The sequence below is a fragment of the Halichoeres trimaculatus genome, unplaced genomic scaffold (assembly GCF_033239565.1).
Source record: "Halichoeres trimaculatus isolate MK-OKI-2021-1 unplaced genomic scaffold, fHalTri1.1 fHalTri1_scaffold_15, whole genome shotgun sequence".
Lineage (NCBI taxonomy): Eukaryota > Metazoa > Chordata > Actinopteri > Labriformes > Labridae > Halichoeres > Halichoeres trimaculatus.
Window position 1 is genome coordinate 388,155 of NW_027437193.1, and position 20,342 is coordinate 408,496.

The 20,342-nt window shown below is 51.6% G+C and overlaps 1 protein-coding gene across 1 annotated transcript in view; it reads right to left on the bottom strand.

Annotated features, from left to right (window-relative positions):
- Nucleotides 1–20,342, bottom strand: part of adcy8 (adenylate cyclase 8 (brain)) — a 66,624-nt gene that overhangs the window by 23,017 nt on the left and 23,265 nt on the right. The window contains exons 3-7 of the mRNA XM_074688175.1: nt 18,736–18,866; nt 18,486–18,597; nt 17,948–18,075; nt 12,846–13,004; nt 11,653–11,923 (exon numbers count right to left, since the gene is read on the bottom strand). Coding sequence (XP_074544276.1) covers nt 11,653–11,923; nt 12,846–13,004; nt 17,948–18,075; nt 18,486–18,597; nt 18,736–18,866 — 801 coding nt within the window. The remainder of the gene's footprint in view (nt 1–11,652; nt 11,924–12,845; nt 13,005–17,947; nt 18,076–18,485; nt 18,598–18,735; nt 18,867–20,342) is intronic.

Here is a 20,342-nt window from a genome sequence, read left to right on the forward strand (position 1 = left end):
GGCTGAACAGCAGAGAGAGAGAGACGGGCTGAACAGCAGAGAGAGAGAGAGAGAGAGACTGGCTGAACAGCAGAGAGAGAGAGACGGGCTGAACAGCAGAGAGAGAGAGACGGGCTGAACAGCAGAGAGAGAGAGACGGGCTGAACAGCAGAGAGAGAGAGAGAGAGAGACGGGCTGAACAGCAGAGAGAGAGAGACGGGCTGAACAGCAGAGAGAGAGAGACGGGCTGAACAGCAGAGAGAGAGAGAGAGAGAGACGGGCTGAACAGCAGAGAGAGAGAGAGAGAGACGGGCTGAACAGCAGAGAGAGAGAGAGAGACGGGCTGAACAGCAGAGAGAGAGAGAGAGACGGGCTGAACAGCAGAGAGAGAGAGAGAGAGAGAGAGACGGGCTGAACGGCAGAGAGAGAGAGAGAGACGGGCTGAACAGCAGAGAGAGAGAGAGAGACGGGCTGAACAGCAGAGAGAGAGAGAGAGAGAGAGAGACTGGCTGAACAGCAGAGAGAGAGAGACGGGCTGAACAGCAGAGAGAGAGAGAGAGACGGGCTGAACAGCAGAGAGAGAGAGAGACGGGCTGAACAGCAGAGAGAGAGAGAGAGAGAGACGGGCTGAACAGCAGAGAGAGAGAGACGGGCTGAACAGCAGAGAGAGAGAGAGAGAGAGACGGGCTGAACAGCAGAGAGAGAGAGAGAGACGGGCTGAACAGCAGAGAGAGAGAGAGAGACGGGCTGAACAGCAGAGAGAGAGAGAGAGAGAGACGGGCTGAACAGCAGAGAGAGAGAGACGGGCTGAACAGCAGAGAGAGAGAGAGAGACGGGCTGAACAGCAGAGAGAGAGAGAGAGACGGGCTGTACAGCAGAGAGAGAGAGAGATGGGCTGAACAGCAGAGAGAGAGAGACAGGCTGAACAGCAGAGAGAGAGAGAGAGACGGGCTGAACAGCAGAGAGAGAGAGAGAGACGGGCTGAACAGCAGAGAGAGAGAGACGGGCTGAACAGCAGAGAGAGAGAGAGAGACGGGCTGAACAGCAGAGAGAGAGAGAGAGACAGGCTGAACAGCAGAGAGAGAGAGAGACGGGCTGAACAGCAGAGAGAGAGAGAGAGACGGGCTGAACAGCAGAGAGAGAGAGACGGGCTGAACAGCAGAGAGAGAGAGAGAGACGGGCTGAACAGCAGAGAGAGAGAGAGAGACAGGCTGAACAGCAGAGAGAGAGAGAGACGGGCTGAACAGCAGAGAGAGAGAGAGACAGGCTGAACAGCAGAGAGAGAGAGAGAGACAGGCTGAACAGCAGAGAGAGAGAGAGAGACGGGCTAAACAGCAGAGAGAGAGAGAGAGACGGGCTGAACAGCAGAGAGAGAGAGACAGGCTGAACAGCAGAGAGAGAGAGACGGGCTGAACGACCTCCAGAGGCACAGAGACGTGACGCTGTGGAGATAATTACACCACCCACATCTGTACGGCGCCTCCTCAGGTGTTCATTTACCACTTCACCAACCCCGCCTCACCTGGCCTCCCTCCCCCCGAAACAGAAACTAAACTAAAGGTCCTGACCCTCCTTATCACCTGTTTTTAACCTGCACTGATTTAATCTGACTGCAGGGGGCGCACAGACCTCCAACAGCCCCAGACCGTCAGGAAGAGAGACACCAGACCGTCAGGAAGAGAGACACCAGACCAAAGATCTGTCAGCACCATGAGCGGGTGGAGCAGGTGGAGTTATGAGGGTCAAACCATCAGTGTGAACTTCTGTTCTTCCCACAGCGTCAACAGGAGGAGATAAAGGTACAGTACGTAGATTAACATGTCACCATGTTGAAGTTGAAAGTTAAACGCAGCCTCAGTGATGTCACCAACCTGTTTCAGTCAGCTGAGCTGGAGGCGAAGAGGCGGGTCTTTAGCCTGTGTGCTAACAGCTAACAGTTAGCTGGGTCTTTAGCCTGCGTGCTAACAGCTAACAGTTAGCTGGGTCTTTAGCCTGTGTGCTAACAGCTAACAGTTAGCTGGGTCTTTAGCCTGTGTGCTAACAGCTAACAGTTAGCTGGGTCTTTAGCCTGTGTGCTAACAGCTAACAGTTAGCTGGGTCTTTAGCCTGCGTGCTAACAGCTAACAGTTAGCTGGGTCTTTAGCCTGTGTGCTAACAGCTAACAGTTAGCTGGGTCTTTAGCCTGTGTGCTAACAGCTAACAGTTAGCTGGGTCTTTAGCCTGTGTGCTAACAGCTAACAGTTAGCTGGGTCTTTAATGTGTCAGCAGCACCGTTAGCCCGTCTGTCAGACTTAACAAAAAAAACATCCTGCATGTGATACGAGAGATAAAGGAAATAATCTCAGGGCATCAGCCATGGACTTCCTGTGAGACCTGGATCTGGGTCTTCTCCAAACAAAGGTTAAATTTTACCTCAAACTCAGGTCATCCTGGTCCTCATGCTTCACAAACTCATCAAACTTTAGCTTCTTAAAGACACAGGCACCAAGTGGTCCACAGACGTCCTCTGGTCTGTGTGAGGTCAAAGCCAGCTCCTGTCAGACCTGCTGGACCCAGAATCCTGGGTGAACGCCGCCGTCAGTGAAGGCCGCTGTCAGAGAAGACCACCATCAGTGAAGGCCACCATCAGTGAGAGCTCCGTCAGAGCTCCGTCAGAGCTCCGTCAGAGCTCCGACCATCGCCGGCTGCAATCAGCGGCTAAATGAGAGCGACCTGGGAATCATTACACCCTGCTGGACCTCACAGGCCACCATAAACTGCTGCATCCATCACTGTCAGAGCCAGGACTCCCTCTGGACCTCCTTAGTCCTCTGAAGACCATGACAGGGTCACAGACACCCACAGCCTGCAGCACGCCAGCATCACGCCATGAGGTCACTGACGCACCCTGCTCCAGGCCTGACAACATGTCTAAGGCACCACCAGGGCACCAAAACCAAAACCAGGGCCACATCAGGACCACATCAGGACCACATCGAGACCATATCAAGACCACATCAAGACCATATCAGGACCATATCAGGACCATATCAAGACCATATCAGGACCATATCAAGACCATATCAAGACCACATCAGGATCCACGTAAGGGCCTTATCAGGACCACATCAGGTCTACCTCCCAACCTGCTGTCAGTAGCGTGTTTGATGATGTGTTCCTCTCAGGAAGTGGCTGAAGTCTCAGGAACAACTCGACAGAAACGATGAAGTTGTTTGTTTTTGAAAGGAGCGGGCTTTTATTTTGAAGGAGGTCTGGGCGGAGTTATCAGCAGAGAGGATCTGAAGCAGTCTGGTCCACCTCCTCACCTCTCTACGCGCTCACGCTCCTGACACGGCGGCTCAGAGGGAGTGTGCTCGGAGGGAGCGTGCTCGGAGGGAGCGTGCTCGGAGGGAGCGTGCTCAGAGGGAGCGTGCTCACAGGGAGCGTGCTCAGAGGGAGGGAGCATGCTCAGAGCGAGCTTGCTCGGAGGGAGCGTGCTCAGAGGGAGCGTCTTCAGAGGGAGCGTGCTCAGAGTGAGCGTGCTCAGAGTGAGCGTGCTCAGAGGGAGCGTGCTCAGAGGGAGCGTGCTCAGAGCGAGCGTGCTCGGAGGGAGCGTGCTCAGAGCGAGAGCTCGGAGGGAGCGTGCTCGGAGGGAGCGTGCTCAGAGCGAGCGTGCTCACAGGGAGCGTGCTCACAGGGAGCGTGCTCAGAGGGAGCGTGCTCAGAGCGAGCGTGCTCGGGGGGAGCGTGCTCAGAGGGAGCGTGCTTGGGGGGAGCGTGCTCAGAGCGAGCGTGCTCGGGGGGAGCGTGCTCGGGGGGAGCGTGCTCAGAGGGAGCGTGCTCGGGGGGAGCGTGCTCAGAGGGAGCGTGCTCACAGGGAGCGTGCTCAGAGGGAGCGTGCTCAGAGCGAGCGTGCTCGGGGGGAGCGTGCTCAGAGGGAGCGTGCTTGGGGGGAGCGTGCTCAGAGCGAGCGTGCTCGGGGGGAGCGTGCTCGGGGGGAGCGTGCTCAGAGCAGAGTGCTCAGAGCGAGCGTGCTCAGAGGGAGCATGCTGTGAGGGAGCGTGCTCAGAGGGAGCTCGCTCAGAGGGAGCGTGCTCAGAGGGAGCGTGCTCAGAGGGAGCTTGCTCAGAGGGAGCGCGCTCAGAGCGAGCGTGCTCACAGGGAGCGTGCTCAGAGGGAGCATGCTGTGAGGGAGCGTGCTCAGAGGGACTGGCTCGGAGGGAGCTCGCTCAGAGGGAGCGTGCTCAGAGCAAGCGTGCTCAGAGGGAGCGTGCTCAGAGGGAGCGTGCTCAGAGGGAGCGTGCTCAGAGGGTGCGTCTTCAGAGGGAGCGTGCGCAGAGTGAGCGTGCTCAGAGCGAGCGTGCTCGGGGGGAGCGTGCTCAGAGGGAGCGTGCTCAGAGGGAGCGTGCTCAGAGGGAGCGTGCTCAGAGGGAGCGTGCTCAGAGGGAGCGTGCTCAGAGGAAGCGTGCTCCTGCGGGCGCGTGCTGTGAGCCGTGCAGCCCTGATTGTTTCTGGCGTGCCCTGAAGTCACAGGACGCCTAAAGGACACGTGGTCCACCCTGACATTTCCCTCCTGCGTGCTGGCCGCTCCACGCCACGTGGCCTGCAGCGCTCTGTGAGGGCAGCCGTGTGGGGTTACATGTATGATACATGTTAATAACACAGCATGTTTGTCCCCTGGAAATGCCACGGTGTGATGGCGGGAAAAGGCCGGGGGGGGTACACTGTAATATCAGAGGACTCTCATGTGTCACGGTTCAGCGGCGTGCACAGACTCTTCAAAGGTCAGGGGTCAGAGGAAAACGAGGCTCCACATCATGTTTTCATGTTTCCCCACTGAAGAGGAGACGCTTCAGGCCTTCATCAGACACTTCCTGTGGTTTCCAGCCTCCAGCTGTTTCACGAGTTACTCAGTGCCCGTCTGCCTCGGTCGTCCTCACTGCGCTGACGTCCCAGCACCACTGAGCCCATCAGCCTTTGCTGCGTGTCGCCTTTAGCATGTGTGTCCTCAGCTAGCATCGCTCCCCTCGTTAGCACAGGTTTCCCAGGCAGCACAGCTCCGTCATGAATCACTCCTGGGTTTTAGGAGGACACGCCACCTCCACTGGGACACTGCAGTGCATCATGGGAGTCAGCAGGCACGCGGACCACACCGAGCTGAGGGTCTGATTTCAGGGCTGCATGTTCAGGAGAGTCAGGTCCTTCTGAGGAGAAAGCTCCAGGTTTGATCACTGCCACAAACACAGGAAGTGATGTCACTTCTCATCAGTGTACTTCACAACAAATCACGAAGAGCCGCTCCATGCCACACACCAAGAGACAACTCTTTCCTGAACATTCCCCCGACGCTGAGACGCACTCCAACACCACATTTACCAGCTCCTGACAGGCTGCAGAGGAGGAGGAGGAGGAGGAGGAGGAGGAGGAGGAGGAGGAGGAGGAGAAGGAGGAGGAGGAGGAGCTCCTCTTCTTTACAGCAGAGGTAAAGCAGAGTTCAGCACTCGCTCGTGGCTGCAGGAGAGGAGACGAACACCGAGGCTGTTTCCATCCATCAGGAGCTCAGCGTGAAGCAAACCTGAGCAAACAAACAAACAAACGCTGCAGCAAACCACCAGCATGTCCTCCTCTGTGTCCTCCTCTGTGTCCTCCTCTGTGTGCTCCTCTGTGTGCTCCTCTGTGTGCTCCTCTGTGTCCTCCTCTGTGTCCTCCTCTGTGTCCTCCTCTGTGTCCTCCTCTGTGTGCTCCTCTGTGTGCTCCTCTGTGTGCTCCTCTGTGTCCTCCTCTGTGTGCTCCTCTGTGTGCTCCTCTGTGTCCTCCTCTGTGTGCTCCTCTGTGTGCTCCTCTGTGTCCTCCTCTGTGTCCTCCTCTGTGTGCTCCTCTGTGTGCTCCTCTGTGTGCTCCTCTGTGTCCTCCTCTGTGTCCTCCTCTGTGTCCTCCTCTGTGTGCTCCTCTGTGTGCTCCTCTGTGTCCTCCTCTGTGTGCTCCTCTGTGTCCTCCTCTGTGTCCTCCTCTGTGTCCTCCTCTGTGTCCTCCTCTGTGTGCTCCTCTGTGTCCTCCTCTGTGTCCTCCCCTGTGTCCTCCTCTGTGTCCTCCTCTGTCTTCAGTTTAAAGAAGGAGTGAAAAGCTTCAAATGACTTAAAGACAAAGATAAATCCTAAAAACCTACAAAGCCTCTGTTGGATGTTAATCATCAGCACAGACTGAATCTGGATCCTCGTGGGACCAGGACCACCTGGGGACCTGCTGGGCTGTGAGGAGGCTGTGTAAGCTCCTGGTTTGTTTGTGGAGGGAAACTCTCTGGGGTTCATGGATGTTTGAACAGACACCTTTCTAAACAAACTTCTTAAAAAGGATCCAGGGATGGACCATGGCAGCGTGGAGTCATGTCCTCCGTCACATCCTCCGTCACATCCTCCGTCACATCCTCCATCACATCCTCCGTCACATCCTCCATCACATCCTCCGTCACATCCTCCGTCACATCCTCCGTCACATCCTCCGTCACATCTGCACATCTCGTGTCATCCATCACCTCTCAGCTCGGCGCCTTAACGTGTTTCTGACGGAGCTGTCAGCACGTTTCAGGGAAAATGATCCAGATTGTTCAAAATGCATCAGCAGTTCAAACTCCTCCTGCTCCCTGCTACCTCCTCCTGCTCCCTGCTGCCTCCTCCTGCTCCCTGCTACCTCCTCCTGCTCCCTGCTGCCTCCTCCTGTCTCCCAGCTACCTCCTCCTGCTCCTTGCTGCCTCCTCCTGCTCCTTGCTGCCTCCTCCTGCTCCCTGCTGCCACCTCCTGTCTCCTTGCTGCCTCCTCCTGTCTCCCTGCTGCCTCCTCCTGTCTCCAGGCTACCTCCTCCTGCTCCTTGCTGCCTCCTCCTGCTCCCTGCTGCCTCCTCCTGCTCCCTGCTACCCCCTCCTGCTCCCTGCTACCTCCTCCTGTCTCCTTGCTGCCTTCTCCGGCTCCCTGCTGCCTCCTCCTGCTCCCTGCTGCCTCCTCCTGCTCCCAGCTACCTCCTCCTGCTCCCTGCTACCTCCTCCTGCTCCCTGCTACCTCCTCCTGCTCCCTGCTACCTCCTCCTGTCTCCTTGCTCCCAGCTACCTCCTCCTGCTCCCTACAGCCTCCTCCTGCTCCCAGCTGCCTCCTCCTGCTCCCTACAGCCTCCTCCTGCTCCCAGCTGCCTCCTCCTGCTCCCTGCTACCTCCTCCTGTCTCCTTGCTGCCTCCTCCTCTCTCCTTGCTGCCTCCTCCTGTCTCCTTGCTCCCTGCTGCCTCCTCCTGTCTCCTTGCTGCCTCCTCCTGCTCCCAGCTGCCTCCTCCTGCTCCCTACAGCCTCCTCCTGCTCCCAGCTGCCTCCTCCTGCTCCCTGCTGCCTCCTCCTGTCTCCTTGCTGCCTCCTCCTGCTCCCTGCTGCCTCCTCCTGCTCCCTGCTACCTCCTCCTGTCTCCTTGCTGCCTCCTCCTGCTCCCTGCTGCCTCCTCCTGCTCCCTGCTACCTCCTCCTGTCTCCTTGCTGCCTCCTCCTGCTCCCTGCTGCCTCCTCCTGTCTCCCTGCTACCTCCTCCTGTCTTCTTGCTGCCTCCTCCTGTCTCCTTGCTGCCTCCTCCTGTCTCCTTGCTGCCTCCTCCTGTCTCCTTGCTGCCTCCTCCTGTCTTCTTGCTGCCTCCTCCTGTCTCCTTGCTCCCTGCTACCTCCTCCTGTCTCCTGTCTCCTTGCTGCCTCCTCCTGCTCCCTGCTGCCTCCTCCTGTCTCCTTGCTGCCTCCTCCTGTCTCCTTGCTGCCTCCTCCTGTCTCCTTGCTGCCTCCTCCTGTCTCCTTGCTGCCTCCTCCTGTCTCCTTGCTGCCTCCTCCTGCTCCCTGCTGCCTCCTCCTGTCTCCTTGCACCCTGCTGCCTCCTCCTGTCTCCTTGCTGCCTCCTCCTGTCTCCTTGCTGCCTCCTCCTGCTCCCTGCTGCCTCCTCCTGTCTCCTTGCACCCTGCTGCCTCCTCCTGTCTCCTTGCTGCCTCCTCCTGTCTCCTTGCTGCCTCCTCCTGTCTCCTTGCTGCCTCCTCTCTTGTTAGGACCTTCTTTGGCTGTTTTTCAAACTCCCTCCTACACCGGCAGTTCCTCCTGCTGTCTGTAGTCGTCAGTTTGTGAAAACGTGTAAAATCTGAAGTTTGCTAAAAATCCCTGATGTCCGACTGATCCAGGAAAATTTCTCAGTGTGCAACAGTTTTTTTCCCACAATGCACAGCTCTGACGCTGTTTGTCTCTGCGGGTGACAGGTTTTGGTAGATTATTGCCACCTACTGGAGTGAGTCAGCACTACAACTACAACACAACAACACTAACGTTAGTTGGTCAGTGAGACAGACGTGAGGAGATGAGAAAGAAACGTCTCATCACTTCCAGTCGTTACAGAGGTGTTCATCTACAAAGTCATTAGCCCAAATAAATCTCTAATTCACTTTTTAAACCAGACGTGGATAATATAGAAGTGTTTTTCCATCAGCTGTAAAAATACAAATCCAGATTTATCTTCAGTTAACGATATAACTTTTGGTGTAAGATTATAATTCCAGTATGATGATTTTTGCTGTGATATGATCAGCAAAATGACTAAATGTCGAGATCTGCTCATAGTTTGTTTTGTATATTTATAATAAAGGTAAAAAAAACATCATCTGTAGCTCTGCACTCCAAAACCTAAAACCATGTTAATATACTCCAGAACTGACCCAACAGAGCAGTCAGACTACAGACTACATGGAAAGCAGTGGGAGGTCTGTAGAGTCTGTAGAGTCTGTAGAGTCTGTAGAGTCTGTAGTTTCTGTAGAGTCTGTAGAGTCTGTAGAGTCTGTAGTTTCTGTAGTTTCTGTAGAGTCTGTAGAGTCTGTACAGTCTGTAGTTTCTGTAGAGTCTGTAGAGTCTGTAGTTTCTGTAGTGTCTGTAGAGTCTGTAGTTTCTGTAGAGTCTGTAGAGTCTGTAGTTTCTGTAGAGTCTGTAGAGTCTGTAGAGTCTGTAGAGTCTGTAGTTTCTGTAGAGTCTGTAGAGTCTGTAGTTTCTGTAGAGTCTGTAGAGTCTGTAGAGTCTGTAGTTTCTGTAGAGTCTGTAGTTTCTGTAGAGTCTGTAGTTTCTGTAGAGTCTGTAGAGTCTGTAGAGTCTGTAGTTTCTGTAGAGTCTGTAGTTTCTGTAGAGTCTGTAGTTTCTGTAGAGTCTGTAGAGTCTGTAGTTTCTGTAGAGTCTGTAGAGTCTGTAGAGTCTGTAGTTTCTGTAGAGTCTGTAGAGTCTGTAGAGTCTGTAGAGTCTGTAGAGTCTGTAGAGTCTGTAGTTTCTGTAGTTTCTGTAGTGTCTGTAGAGTCTGTAGTTTCTGTAGAGTCTGTAGAGTCTGTAGTTTCTGTAGTGTCTGTAGAGTCTGTAGTTTCTGTAGAGTCTGTAGAGTCTGTAGTTTCTGTAGAGTCTGTAGAGTCTGTAGAGTCTGTAGTTTCTGTAGAGTCTGTAGAGTCTGTAGTTTCTGTAGAGTCTGTAGAGTCTGTAGTTTCTGTAGTGTCTGTAGAGTCTGTAGTGTCTGTAGAGTCTGTAGAGTCTGTAGAGTCTGTAGAGTCTGTAGTTTCTGTAGAGTCTGTAGTGTCTGACGAGTCTGTAGTGTCTGTAGAGTCTCATAAATGAGACAAAAAGTCAAATCTAAAAAAAACATCTGTAAATATAAAAATATGATGAGAAAGTCCTGACTATGACATGAAGAGTAAAGATAAAATGTCGAAATGAAAAAATGAGGGAATAAGGACAAAAGTAAAGAAAGATAAAGTTTATATCAACCCTCAGTTTGTTTTTCAGACTTCTCATCTCATCATTTCACACCTTATCTCACCATGTTGATTTTAACTATTTGTCCCATTTCTCATATCATAACATCTCACCTCATCACATCTCTCTCATCTAATCTAATCTTACCTCATCTCTTTCATCTCATCTCATCACATCTCATCTTACCTCATCTCGTCACATCTCACCTGATCTCCTCACATCACATCCCACCTCATCTCTTTCATCTCATCACATCTCGTCTTACCTCATCTCATCTCATCTAACCTCATCTCATCTCATCTCATCACATCTCACCTCGTCTCACCTCATCTCATCTCATCTCATCACATCTCACCTCATCTCACCTCATCTCATCGCTCTCATCTAATCTAATCTTACCTCATCTCTTCTCATCTCACCTCACCTCATCTCATGTCACCTCACCTCATCTCTCTCACCTCATCTCTTATCTCATCTCTTTCATCTCATTTCATCTCATCTCATCTCATTTGGGATAATAACCAATGAATGAATGAATGAATGAATGAGTGAGTGAGTGAGTGAATGAATGAATGAATGAATGACTGTGGTTTTGTGATGGTGTTGAAATGAGAAGCACAATCAGAAGCTGTCACTCTCACAAACAGGCGATGCAGTCTGTCCCTGCAGGACGCCGTCCACTCATTCCCAGGGAACAACAGATCAACCAATGAACAGGCAGGACATCAGATCCACGCGCTGTGAAGAAGCATCCGCCACAGGAAGTGACTGGCTCTGCTTGGGGCTCACAGCCCGACTGACTGCAGGCTCTAACTACAGACTCTGACTGCAGACTCTGATTCAGACTCTGATTCAGACTCTGATTCAGACTCTGATTCAGGCTCTGATTCAGACTCTGATTCAGGCTCTGATTCAGGCTCTGATTCAGGCCCTGACTGCAGACTCTGATTCAGGCTCTAACTGCAGACTCTGATTCAGGCTCTGATTCAGGCCCTGACTGCAGACTCTGATTCAGGCTCTGATTCAGGATCTGATTCAGGCTCTAACTGCAGACTCTGATTCAGGCCCTGACTGCAGACTCTGATTCAGGCTCTAACTACAGGCTCTGATTCAGGCTCTGATTCAGGCTCTGATTCAGGCTCTGACTCAGGATCTGATTCAGGCTCTGATTCAGGCTCTGATTCAGGCTCTGATTCAGGCTCTGACTCAGGATCTGATTCAGGCTCTGATTCAGGCTCTGATTCAGGCTCTGACTCAGGATCTGATTCAGGCTCTGATTCAGGCTCTGATTCAGGCTCTGACTCAGGATCTGATTCAGGCTCTGATTCAGGCTCTGATTCAGGCTCTGACTCAGGATCTGATTCAGGCTCTGATTCAGGCTCTGACTCAGGATCTGATTCAGGCTCTGATTCAGGCTCTGATTCAGGCTCTGATTCAGGCTCTGACTCAGGATCTGATTCAGGTTCTGATTCAGGCTCTGATTCAGGCTCTGACTCAGGATCTGATTCAGGCTCTGATTCAGGCTCTGACTCAGGATCTGATTCAGGCTCTGATTCAGGCTCTGATTCAGGCTCTGACTCAGGATCTGACTCAGGATCTGATTCAGGCTCTGATTCAGGCTCTGACTCAGGATCTGATTCAGGCTCTGACTCAGGCTCTGATTCAGGATCTGGTTCAGGCTCTGACAGCAGACTCTGACTCAGGCTCTGATTCAGGCTCTGATTCAGGCTCTGATCCAGGCTCTGACTAAGGCTGTGATCCAGGTTCTGTGGAGCTCCTGTTAGTGGTCTATCAAACACTCTGGGACCTAAAGCTGAGTCCTGGCCGTCAGAGCTCTCCGGGGACAGATGTCTCTCCACAGTGCGGTAAATGCAGAACGTGACCTGGTCTGGGAGCAGCGGCGGGACTTACGTTCTGTTTCCCCACGATGTTGTCGAAGGGCAGCTCGGGGCTCCAGGACGCCTCGTTGAAGGTGGTGCTGCTGGCCCGGCGGTCTGCGGAGCTGGCCGCCTCCTTCATGATGTCCTCGGGCAGAGTGAGCAGACTCTCCTCCGGCTGCTTGATGAGGTACGTCTCGATGTTGTGGCGGCGGAGGAAGTCGTTGCGGTCCTTCCCGTGGCCTTCCTCGACCTCGTAGTCCCCGTTCAGACAGTCCAGGGCAGCTTTGGAGATGTGGATCCTCCTGGAACGGGAGACAGAGGTTAGTGGTTGTTTCAGGCTGAATCTGCAGGGTCTGTGAAGACCGGACTCTGGGACTTCAGGACTCCAGAGTCCACTGAGACATTAAAAACTGTCTGTTCAGAGAGTGATCTGCTGAACGTCTCTGAGGGTGAGCTGGCTTTAAGAAACCGCCGTGACATCGCTCTCTTTGGGCGCCCTGCCACAGTGCAGCAGGGCGCCGTTACGTAACGGGTTTAGTGAAGACCACAGAGCCAGTTCAGAGCGCCACTCAACAACGGATGCTGGCAGGAGGCTGAAATCCAGCAGCCAGAGCCCTGATGTCAGCTCCTGTCTCCACGCCAAACAGGATCATCAGGGGGAACATCCGCAGAGAGCTGGCAGAGGGACGCTTCAAACCCATGCCAGACATCAAAATGTTCAGATTACAACAAGAGACCGGCAGACCGGTAGATCCTGGATCAATCAAAACCACGACATCTCTGCTCAGATCCTTTGATCAGTGAAGTCCAAGACCAGGTCCAGACTTTTTTACAAGACTTCAGAGAGAAAAAAAAGGTTTTCACCCTGACCCTGACCCTAATCCTGACCCTGACCCTTTCCCTGACCCTGACCCTGTCCCTAACCCTGACCCTGACCCTGTCCCTAACCCTGACCCTGACCCTAACCCTGACCCTTTCCCTGACCCTGACCCTGACCCTTTCCCTGACCCTGACCCTGTCCCTAACCCTAATCCTGACCCTGTCCCTGACCCTGACCCTGACCCTTTCCCTGACCCTTTCCCTGACCCTGACCCTGACCCTTTCCCTGACCCTTTCCCTGACCCTGACCCTGACTCTGACCCTGAACCTGACCCTGACCCTTTCCCTGACCCTGACCCTGACCCTGACCCTGACCCTGACCCTGACCCCGACACTGACACTCACCCGGGGATCCCTCCAGACTCCAGCTTGTTGGCGATGTCCACGTCCCAGGACCAGACGTCAAACTGCCACTTCCTGAGCCCCAACACGCCGCACAGCACCGAGCCCGAGTGGATCCCGATCCGCATGTCGATGTCGTGTTTTGTGCGTGATCTCACGTATCTGGAAAAAAAGACATACACAAATTTAGATCCTTCGTTTTATTAACCCTTCACTCATTTCCAGCTTATTTTAAAAACCTGAGACTCTCCAGAAGAAAATCCCACACACACCGTCATGGTCTGAGCTCAACTGTCCTAACACAACCCCAGTCTTTCTATCAACACCTGTACACAACGCGTCACATGTGTCAGCGTTAGCATCACAGGCAGAGAGCCACAGATATATATACAAGAAGTGTGTGGGTGTGTGTGTGTGAGCATGTGTGTAAGAAAATAAAACTAAGAAAAAAAAGAACTTTAAAAAAAATGCAGTTCATCAAGTGTCCACTAGAGGCTGGCTTGAGAAGTGACGCTGTTGCCTGTAAGAAAATAACAGTTTTCACCAAGCCCCAACCCCTGGTCCAAACATATCAAGCCCATGCCAAAGTGTAAAAAACTGCAGTTCCTCAAGTGTCCACTAGAGGCTGGCTCTAGAAACACCAGAAACCACACACACAGCCACTCATAAGCTGATTTTAACAGCGTAAACAAACGTGTTAGCAGTCTGGTTAAAGAAGTTGCCTCAGTCGGAAAACTTCAATCAGCCTAGCCCTAACCCAGTGAACGTTTTCCTAACACGCCATTGGTTAACTTTTGACCATATAAGGAAAATGGATTAGATTGGATAAATGGATTAAATAATTAAAGTTTGACGGGTTTTAAACAGAACAGAGGAAGTGCCTGTTAGTGGACGCGTCCTCTCTGACCTTCTCCACCTGCAGACTGCTCCATCATGACTCAGTCTAACCACAGCGGGAACAGGACGTGCTACCACCGCTGTGTTTTTATAAATCATTCATGATAATTCAGATTTTCATGAATCAAATCCACCGTTAGGAGAAACCACGTTTAACGAAGGTAAAGGTAAATATTTAATGCCCACTGTGAATATTCAGAGTGAGACTGAGCACGCTCAGACTCCTGACCTTCACTGAAAGGACGTGTCCATCCACAGCTCGAGTGTGAATATCATCATCAGATTAATAAACATGAGATCAACCTTTGGCCAACGCGTGAGACACCGACTGACGCCCCAATAACTCAGCAGGTAACAAGGGTGTGAGTGTGTGAGTGTGTGAGTGAGTGTGTGTGTGAGTGTGTGAGAGTGTGTGAGTGTGTGTGAGAGTGTGAGTGTGTGTGTGTGAGTGTGAGAGTGTGTGAGTGTGTGAGAGTGTGTGTGAGAGTGTGTGAGAGTGTGGGAAACATCATTTCATCCTTTCTCTTCCTGAGCAGGGATGAAACCAGGACGACCCAGGCTGATGAACGTCTGTGAACATCAGAGCAGGTCGTCTGTAACGGCCATGATGGATGGGAGGTGAAAGGCATCATGGGAGTTAGTGACAGGTGTTTTAAGCTGAACGGCTCCCTGGGCTGGATATTACCTGGAGCATGCTGCAGTTAATCATGAGGATGATGAGGATGATGAGGATGATGAAGATGCTCTAAAGGCCTCCTCTCCTACGGAGGTCAAAGGTCAGCCGGGTTCTCCCGAGTGATGTCACGTCCGTCTCAGCGGCGCGGGCTTTGATAACAATCACTGGCGTCATGGAGCTTTATGATGACGGGTCTACGTCCTCCAACTGGTCCTGGTTCACCTTACAGGGTCATGGATGGCTTCAGCCCATTGGAACCAGGTACAGGATCAGATCAGGACCCAGAGCTGGATCCATGCGGCCCGGCTGTTATTTCTCTGCTGTGGAGCTCAAACCAAGCTGCTCTCTGAGTTTCCTGCTCCAGCCGCACCGCGCCAGGATTCAGCAAACAGCAGACTGTCTGAAACACGACCGTCTAACCCTAACCTCCTCGTCTCCTCTCCTTGTCTCCCCTCCTCGTCTCCTCTCCACATCTCCTCTCCTCATCTCCTCTCCTCGTTTCCTTCTCGTCTCCCCTCCTCGTCTCCTCTCCCTCTCTGACCCCAGGCTTTAACAGCAGAGCTGTATCTTCCTGCGAGTGAAGCAGGCTCTGCTCTCTGTGCTCAGCTCTAATTATCAGCCTCTCGTCAACACTAACGCCCTGAATATGGATCAGGACAGAGCAGTGGAGAGCACTTGGTGATACTTCAGGTTATCAGACACGGCTATTAGCCAACGTGTTCACACAACGTGTTCACACAACGTGTTCACACCAGAACACGCCTCACTGACACAGAAACATGTTTATATCTTTGCTTCCACCCTGGACAGAGCGTGACCTCCCTGCACAGACAGGAAACAGGTAGACAGACAGGAAACAGGTAGACAGACAGGAAACAGGTAGACAGACAGGAAACAGGTAGGCAGACAGGAAACAGGTAGGCAGACAGGAAACAGGTAGACAGACAGGAAACAGGTAGGCAGACAGGAAACAGGTAGACAGACAGGAAACAGGTAGACAGACAGGAAACAGGTAGGCAGACAGGAAACAGGTAGGCAGACAGGAAACAGGTAGGCAGACAGGAAACAGGTAGGCAGACAGGAAACAGGTAGGCAGACAGGAAACAGGTAGGCAGACAGGAAACAGGTAGGCAGAGAGGAAACAGGTAGACAGACAGGAAACAGGTAGACAGACAGGAAACAGGTAGACAGACAGGAAACAGGTAGACAGACAGGAAACAGGTAGACAGACAGGAAACAGGTAGACAGACAGGAAACAGGTAGACAGACAGGAAACAGGTAGGCAGACAGGAAACAGGTAGGCAGACAGGAAACAGGTAGACAGACAGGAAACAGGTAGGCAGACAGGAAACAGGTAGGCAGACAGGAAACAGGTAGGCAGACAGGAAGCTGTCACCTGTCAGGGCTGACAGTCCTGCAGACCGCTGCACGCCATGCAGGAGGTGTTTTTGTTTTTGCTCTGATATCCCAGTGTGGGATCCTGGTTGTTGGTTTTATCAATTAGTCTAAGCTGCAGCACCTCTGCTGCAGAGTGTTTGCTCAAGGGCAGCTCAACATATCGACTTAATAGTATACAGCACAAATCTCTCAGCTTATCCGTCCCTAATCCCCCTGTTTCCTCCAAACATCAGCCTCCTCCTCCCTCACTGTCACACTCCATGTGTAGAGACAGCGCCAAAACGCTGCAGCCACAAAGAAGATAACAGGACCCAGAAACGCCTCGGGCTCTAAGAGCTCGGTCTCAGAGTCAGTGAGGCTCTGCACAAAGAGCTGCAGAGCTGCAGAGCCTCAGAGCCGCAGAGCTGTAGAGCTGCAGAGACATAGAGCTGCAGAGACACAGAGCTGCAGAGCTGCAGAGACACAGAGCTGCAGAGACATAGAGCTGCAGAGACACAGAGCTGCAGAGACACAGAGCTGCAGAGCTGCAGAGACACAGAGCTGCAGAGACATAGAGCTGCAGAGACATAGAGCTGCAGAGCTGCAGAGCCGCAGAGCTGCAGAGACACAGAGCTGCAGAGCTGCAGAGACACAGAGCTGCAGAGACATAGAGCTGCAGAGACATAGAGCTGCAGAGCCTCAGAGCTGCAGAGACACAGAGCTGCAGAGACTAAGAGCTGCAGAGACACAGAGCTGCAGAGCTGCAGAGACATAGAGCTGCAGAGACATAGAGCTGCAGAGACACAGAGCTGCAGAGACACAGAGCTGCAGAGCTGCAGAGCCTCAGAGCTGCAGAGACATAGAGCTGCAGAGACATAGAGCTGTAGAGCTTCAGAGCTGCAGAGACATAGAGCTGCAGAGCTGCAGAGCCTCAGAGCTGCAGAGACACAGAGCTGCAGAGACACAGAGCTGCAGAGACATAGAGCTGCAGAGACATAGAGCTGTAGAGCTTCAGAGCTGCAGAGCTGCAGAGTTACGACCTGTTTTAAAATGACTCCACCCTTCATTCCTGCTGCTTACTTGTTTTCTCTGACCATGATGGGGATTACAGCGTCAGAGCTGAGACGTGGTCCTGAGCTGATGAGTCTGTTAATCCTGGTTGTGTAATTGGGGACAGAACCATCGGTTGTGTTTCTCGGTCTCTTGGATTCACAGACGTGTGGAACGATGGGAGCGTGTGATTGTTTGTGTTATTTGCTCTGCAGAAACAGCCTGCGGGGGAATTCTTGCAAATGCAAACATTGCAGCGAAGCAAAGATCAGAGAGCTGGCAAACGCAGCGCCGTGAGAAAATGGCATCAGAAAATATGGAGATAACAGCGGCGCCGCCGGGGAGACGAGGTTCAAAGCAGCGAGCGTGGATAAATACGGACAGCACGACTCCAGCTCCCCCTCTGGGAGAGGTGAAGCCAAAACACAGCCTGGATCAGCGCTGGAGGAGCTGAGGCACGTGCAGCAGTGATCAGGTCTTGTGTTTAAAGAGGGGGTTCTGCTTCACCATGGATTTAAAGGGCCAGTCCTGGATGTTCACACTGAGCATGTGCAGACTTTCAAACCTTCATATGGTGTAAAAATCCTTCAATCTGTCTGTGACCAGCCCAAGATCATCACACTAGACCTCAAACACCATGTGTGCCTATAGCCCCGCCCCCACAGGCCTCCAGAGGGCTGGCCAATCAGAGGGAAGGGGGTTTGTGGAGCAGGGTGCCTTAAAGAGACAGCAGCTAAAACAAAGAGTCTGAAACAAGAGATTTTAAAACACCAGAGGAAAAAGAGATTTTTTTTAAATGTGAATTATGCAAATATACTATGGGGGCACCAGAGGGACAAAATCAAGGTAAAAGATAAAACATCACCAAAACTGTTAGGAGCAGTGGTCACACATTGTGTCTAAGCTCCAAACTTGTTTGTTGCTGCTGTTTGTTGCTGCTGTACAAAGTTACAGTTTAACATAGGCCTTAATGGAGTCCTGCTCACTTTTGGGACCAGCCTCAAGTGGACGTTTGGGGAACTGCAGTTTCTATACAAGGCTCTATTTCTCAACACTGCCGGGTTTTGGTTCTGAGTCTGTTTAAAGCGTCAGAGAGGAGGAGCACCTGATGGTCTTAATCATGCTGAGGCCCATCTCCACGCAGCAGTGGGCGTGGTCCTGGCGCGGCTCAGGAAGACCGGATACGCAGTAGTAACAGTCTCCCAGGATCTTGATGCGTAGGCAGTGATGCTCCTGAAAGAGACGGGACGAGAAACAAAGTTTGAGTCAAAGTTTGAGTCATCAGCCTCCTCATCCAGCTCCAGCCTCTCAAGGTGAAACCTCAGCGGGTAGACTCGTCTGAGAAACATCTCTGAGAAACATCTCTGAGAAATATCTCATCACATTCATTAAAGTCAACCTGAGGCAGCAGGTCCTGATATGATTCTAGTTTCAGGACATTTAAAGCTAAAACAAGGATTTAAATAACAGCAGTGAGTAAGAAACGTGTCCCTGAATCAAAGAGAGGTTTGAGTTTCTTCAGAAGGTGAAAACGTTTAACCACTTGTCAGGAAATTTTTTCTGCACTTTGTTTTTCTGGATAATGAAGAGGCGTCAGTTTCTATTTTAGTCATAGGAAACAACTGTCACCCTGCGTCACTTACATGTGCGAGGCGGTCAAAGCGAGCAAAGAGTTCATTCAACATTCGCACCAGCTCCTGCGCCGACAGCGTGGTGGAGAGGTTGGTGAAGCCTTTGACATCTGCGAAAAGAATGCTGAATAAAACAGGGAAATGTCACTTTAAGATCCTCCAGGTCCACAGACTCACAACACTTCATGTTAGTTTGCCATGCACCACCCAGAGGTGGGGGGGACGCCACGCGGCCCCACACGGCCCCACGCGGCGAGCTCACCTGACATTCTCGTAGCGGTGGATGTAGATTCTGTGGAACTGGTGCTGGAGGTGTTCGTCCTCTACATTTGTCATGTCGTTGATCATTTCCAAAACCACGAACCGGGGCAGGACCGACAGCACCAGTCTCTCCTGAGGGGGGGAGGAAACAGGTCAGCGCCCAGAAATAAACTGTTTTTGGTCAGAAATGATCTGAATCTGGTCCACAGACATCAAACATGGACCAACCAGGTCAGAGCAAGTCTCAGACTCCAGGACCAGACCTCTGAGATCCTGTTCATCAGACCAGATGAAGAACCAAACTCTCCATGACATCAGTAACTACGGTGGCCCCAGAGGTCAAATACATTAATATTTCTATGAACTCTGAAAAATTTCTACAAGTGCATAAATAAAATGGAAATAATAATAAATCAAAAGCAACAACACTTTTCCTGAAAAGCCCAAGATTTTTATATGATGGTGAAAAGTTTTATGGAAAAAGAAAAAAATATTTCACAGAGTTTTGTAAAAAAAAAAAGAATTTTGCATTAAAATGGGATTATATATTTACTCACAAAAATGGAAAGTTTTTATGAATACAACAAATGAACAAAAAGGAAAACTTTTTTTTAAATAATCAATTTTAAAAAATAAAAGATTTTCAAGTGTCTAAAAATTCTCTGAATGAAGTTCACACAGGCTCAAATTATAAATAAATCAATGAATCAATAAATAATGTAAATAATTAAATAAATCAATAAATCAATAAATGAATAAATAATGTAAATAATTAAATAAAATCAAAAATGCAAAACTTTCCATTAAAACAAAAATATTTCATAATGTCAAAAAGAAATGCACATATTAGAAATAAAAAAAAGTTCAATGAAATGATACTTTATCAGAGCTTAAAACAGTTAATTTAAAAACAAATGATGAAGGTTTGGTTTCTGTTTGTGGGTCAGTCCCTGGTCCTGCTCCTGGCTCCTCCTGCTGTCAGCTGTATGTTCCTCCCTCCACAGAGGGGGTCAGGCTGTGAGGAGTTTCACTTCCTGTTCAACCTTCATTAACCTCAGGGTCTCTGTTTTCTCTCAGTGCCACGACGTGAACAGTTTTTGTTGGTTTCCCACAATGCACCTGTGCTTGAAGTTAAAAGTCTGAAGGTGGATCCAGAGCGTGCAGAGAGCGTGCAGAGAGCGCGGTCTGCGGGTGGTGACGTAACCTCCAGATTAGGAGCAGAGAGGGATTAGACACAAGTCACAGGAAACTATTCAGCAGCAAACACCAGAGGACCAATCAGAGCGACTTACAGAAAGGTCTGTCAGCGAGGAGGTTCTGAAGGAGGTCAGCTCCATGCTCCACGCACCACAGACCAACACACACACACTGAGGTTATTGTTCTGACACCACGCCACGCCACACCACGCCACGCCACGCCACGCCACGCCACGCCACGCCACAACATGCCAAGCCACGCCACAACATGCCAAGCCACGCCATGCCACGCTTTGTGGCTGACGCTTCTCTGTGGACATAAATCCTCCATCCCATCATGCTTTGCTCCAGGCCTGAAGGGCCGTGCAGCTTTTGATCCACCTGCAGAGAGGTGCAGCTCACGCTCAGAGG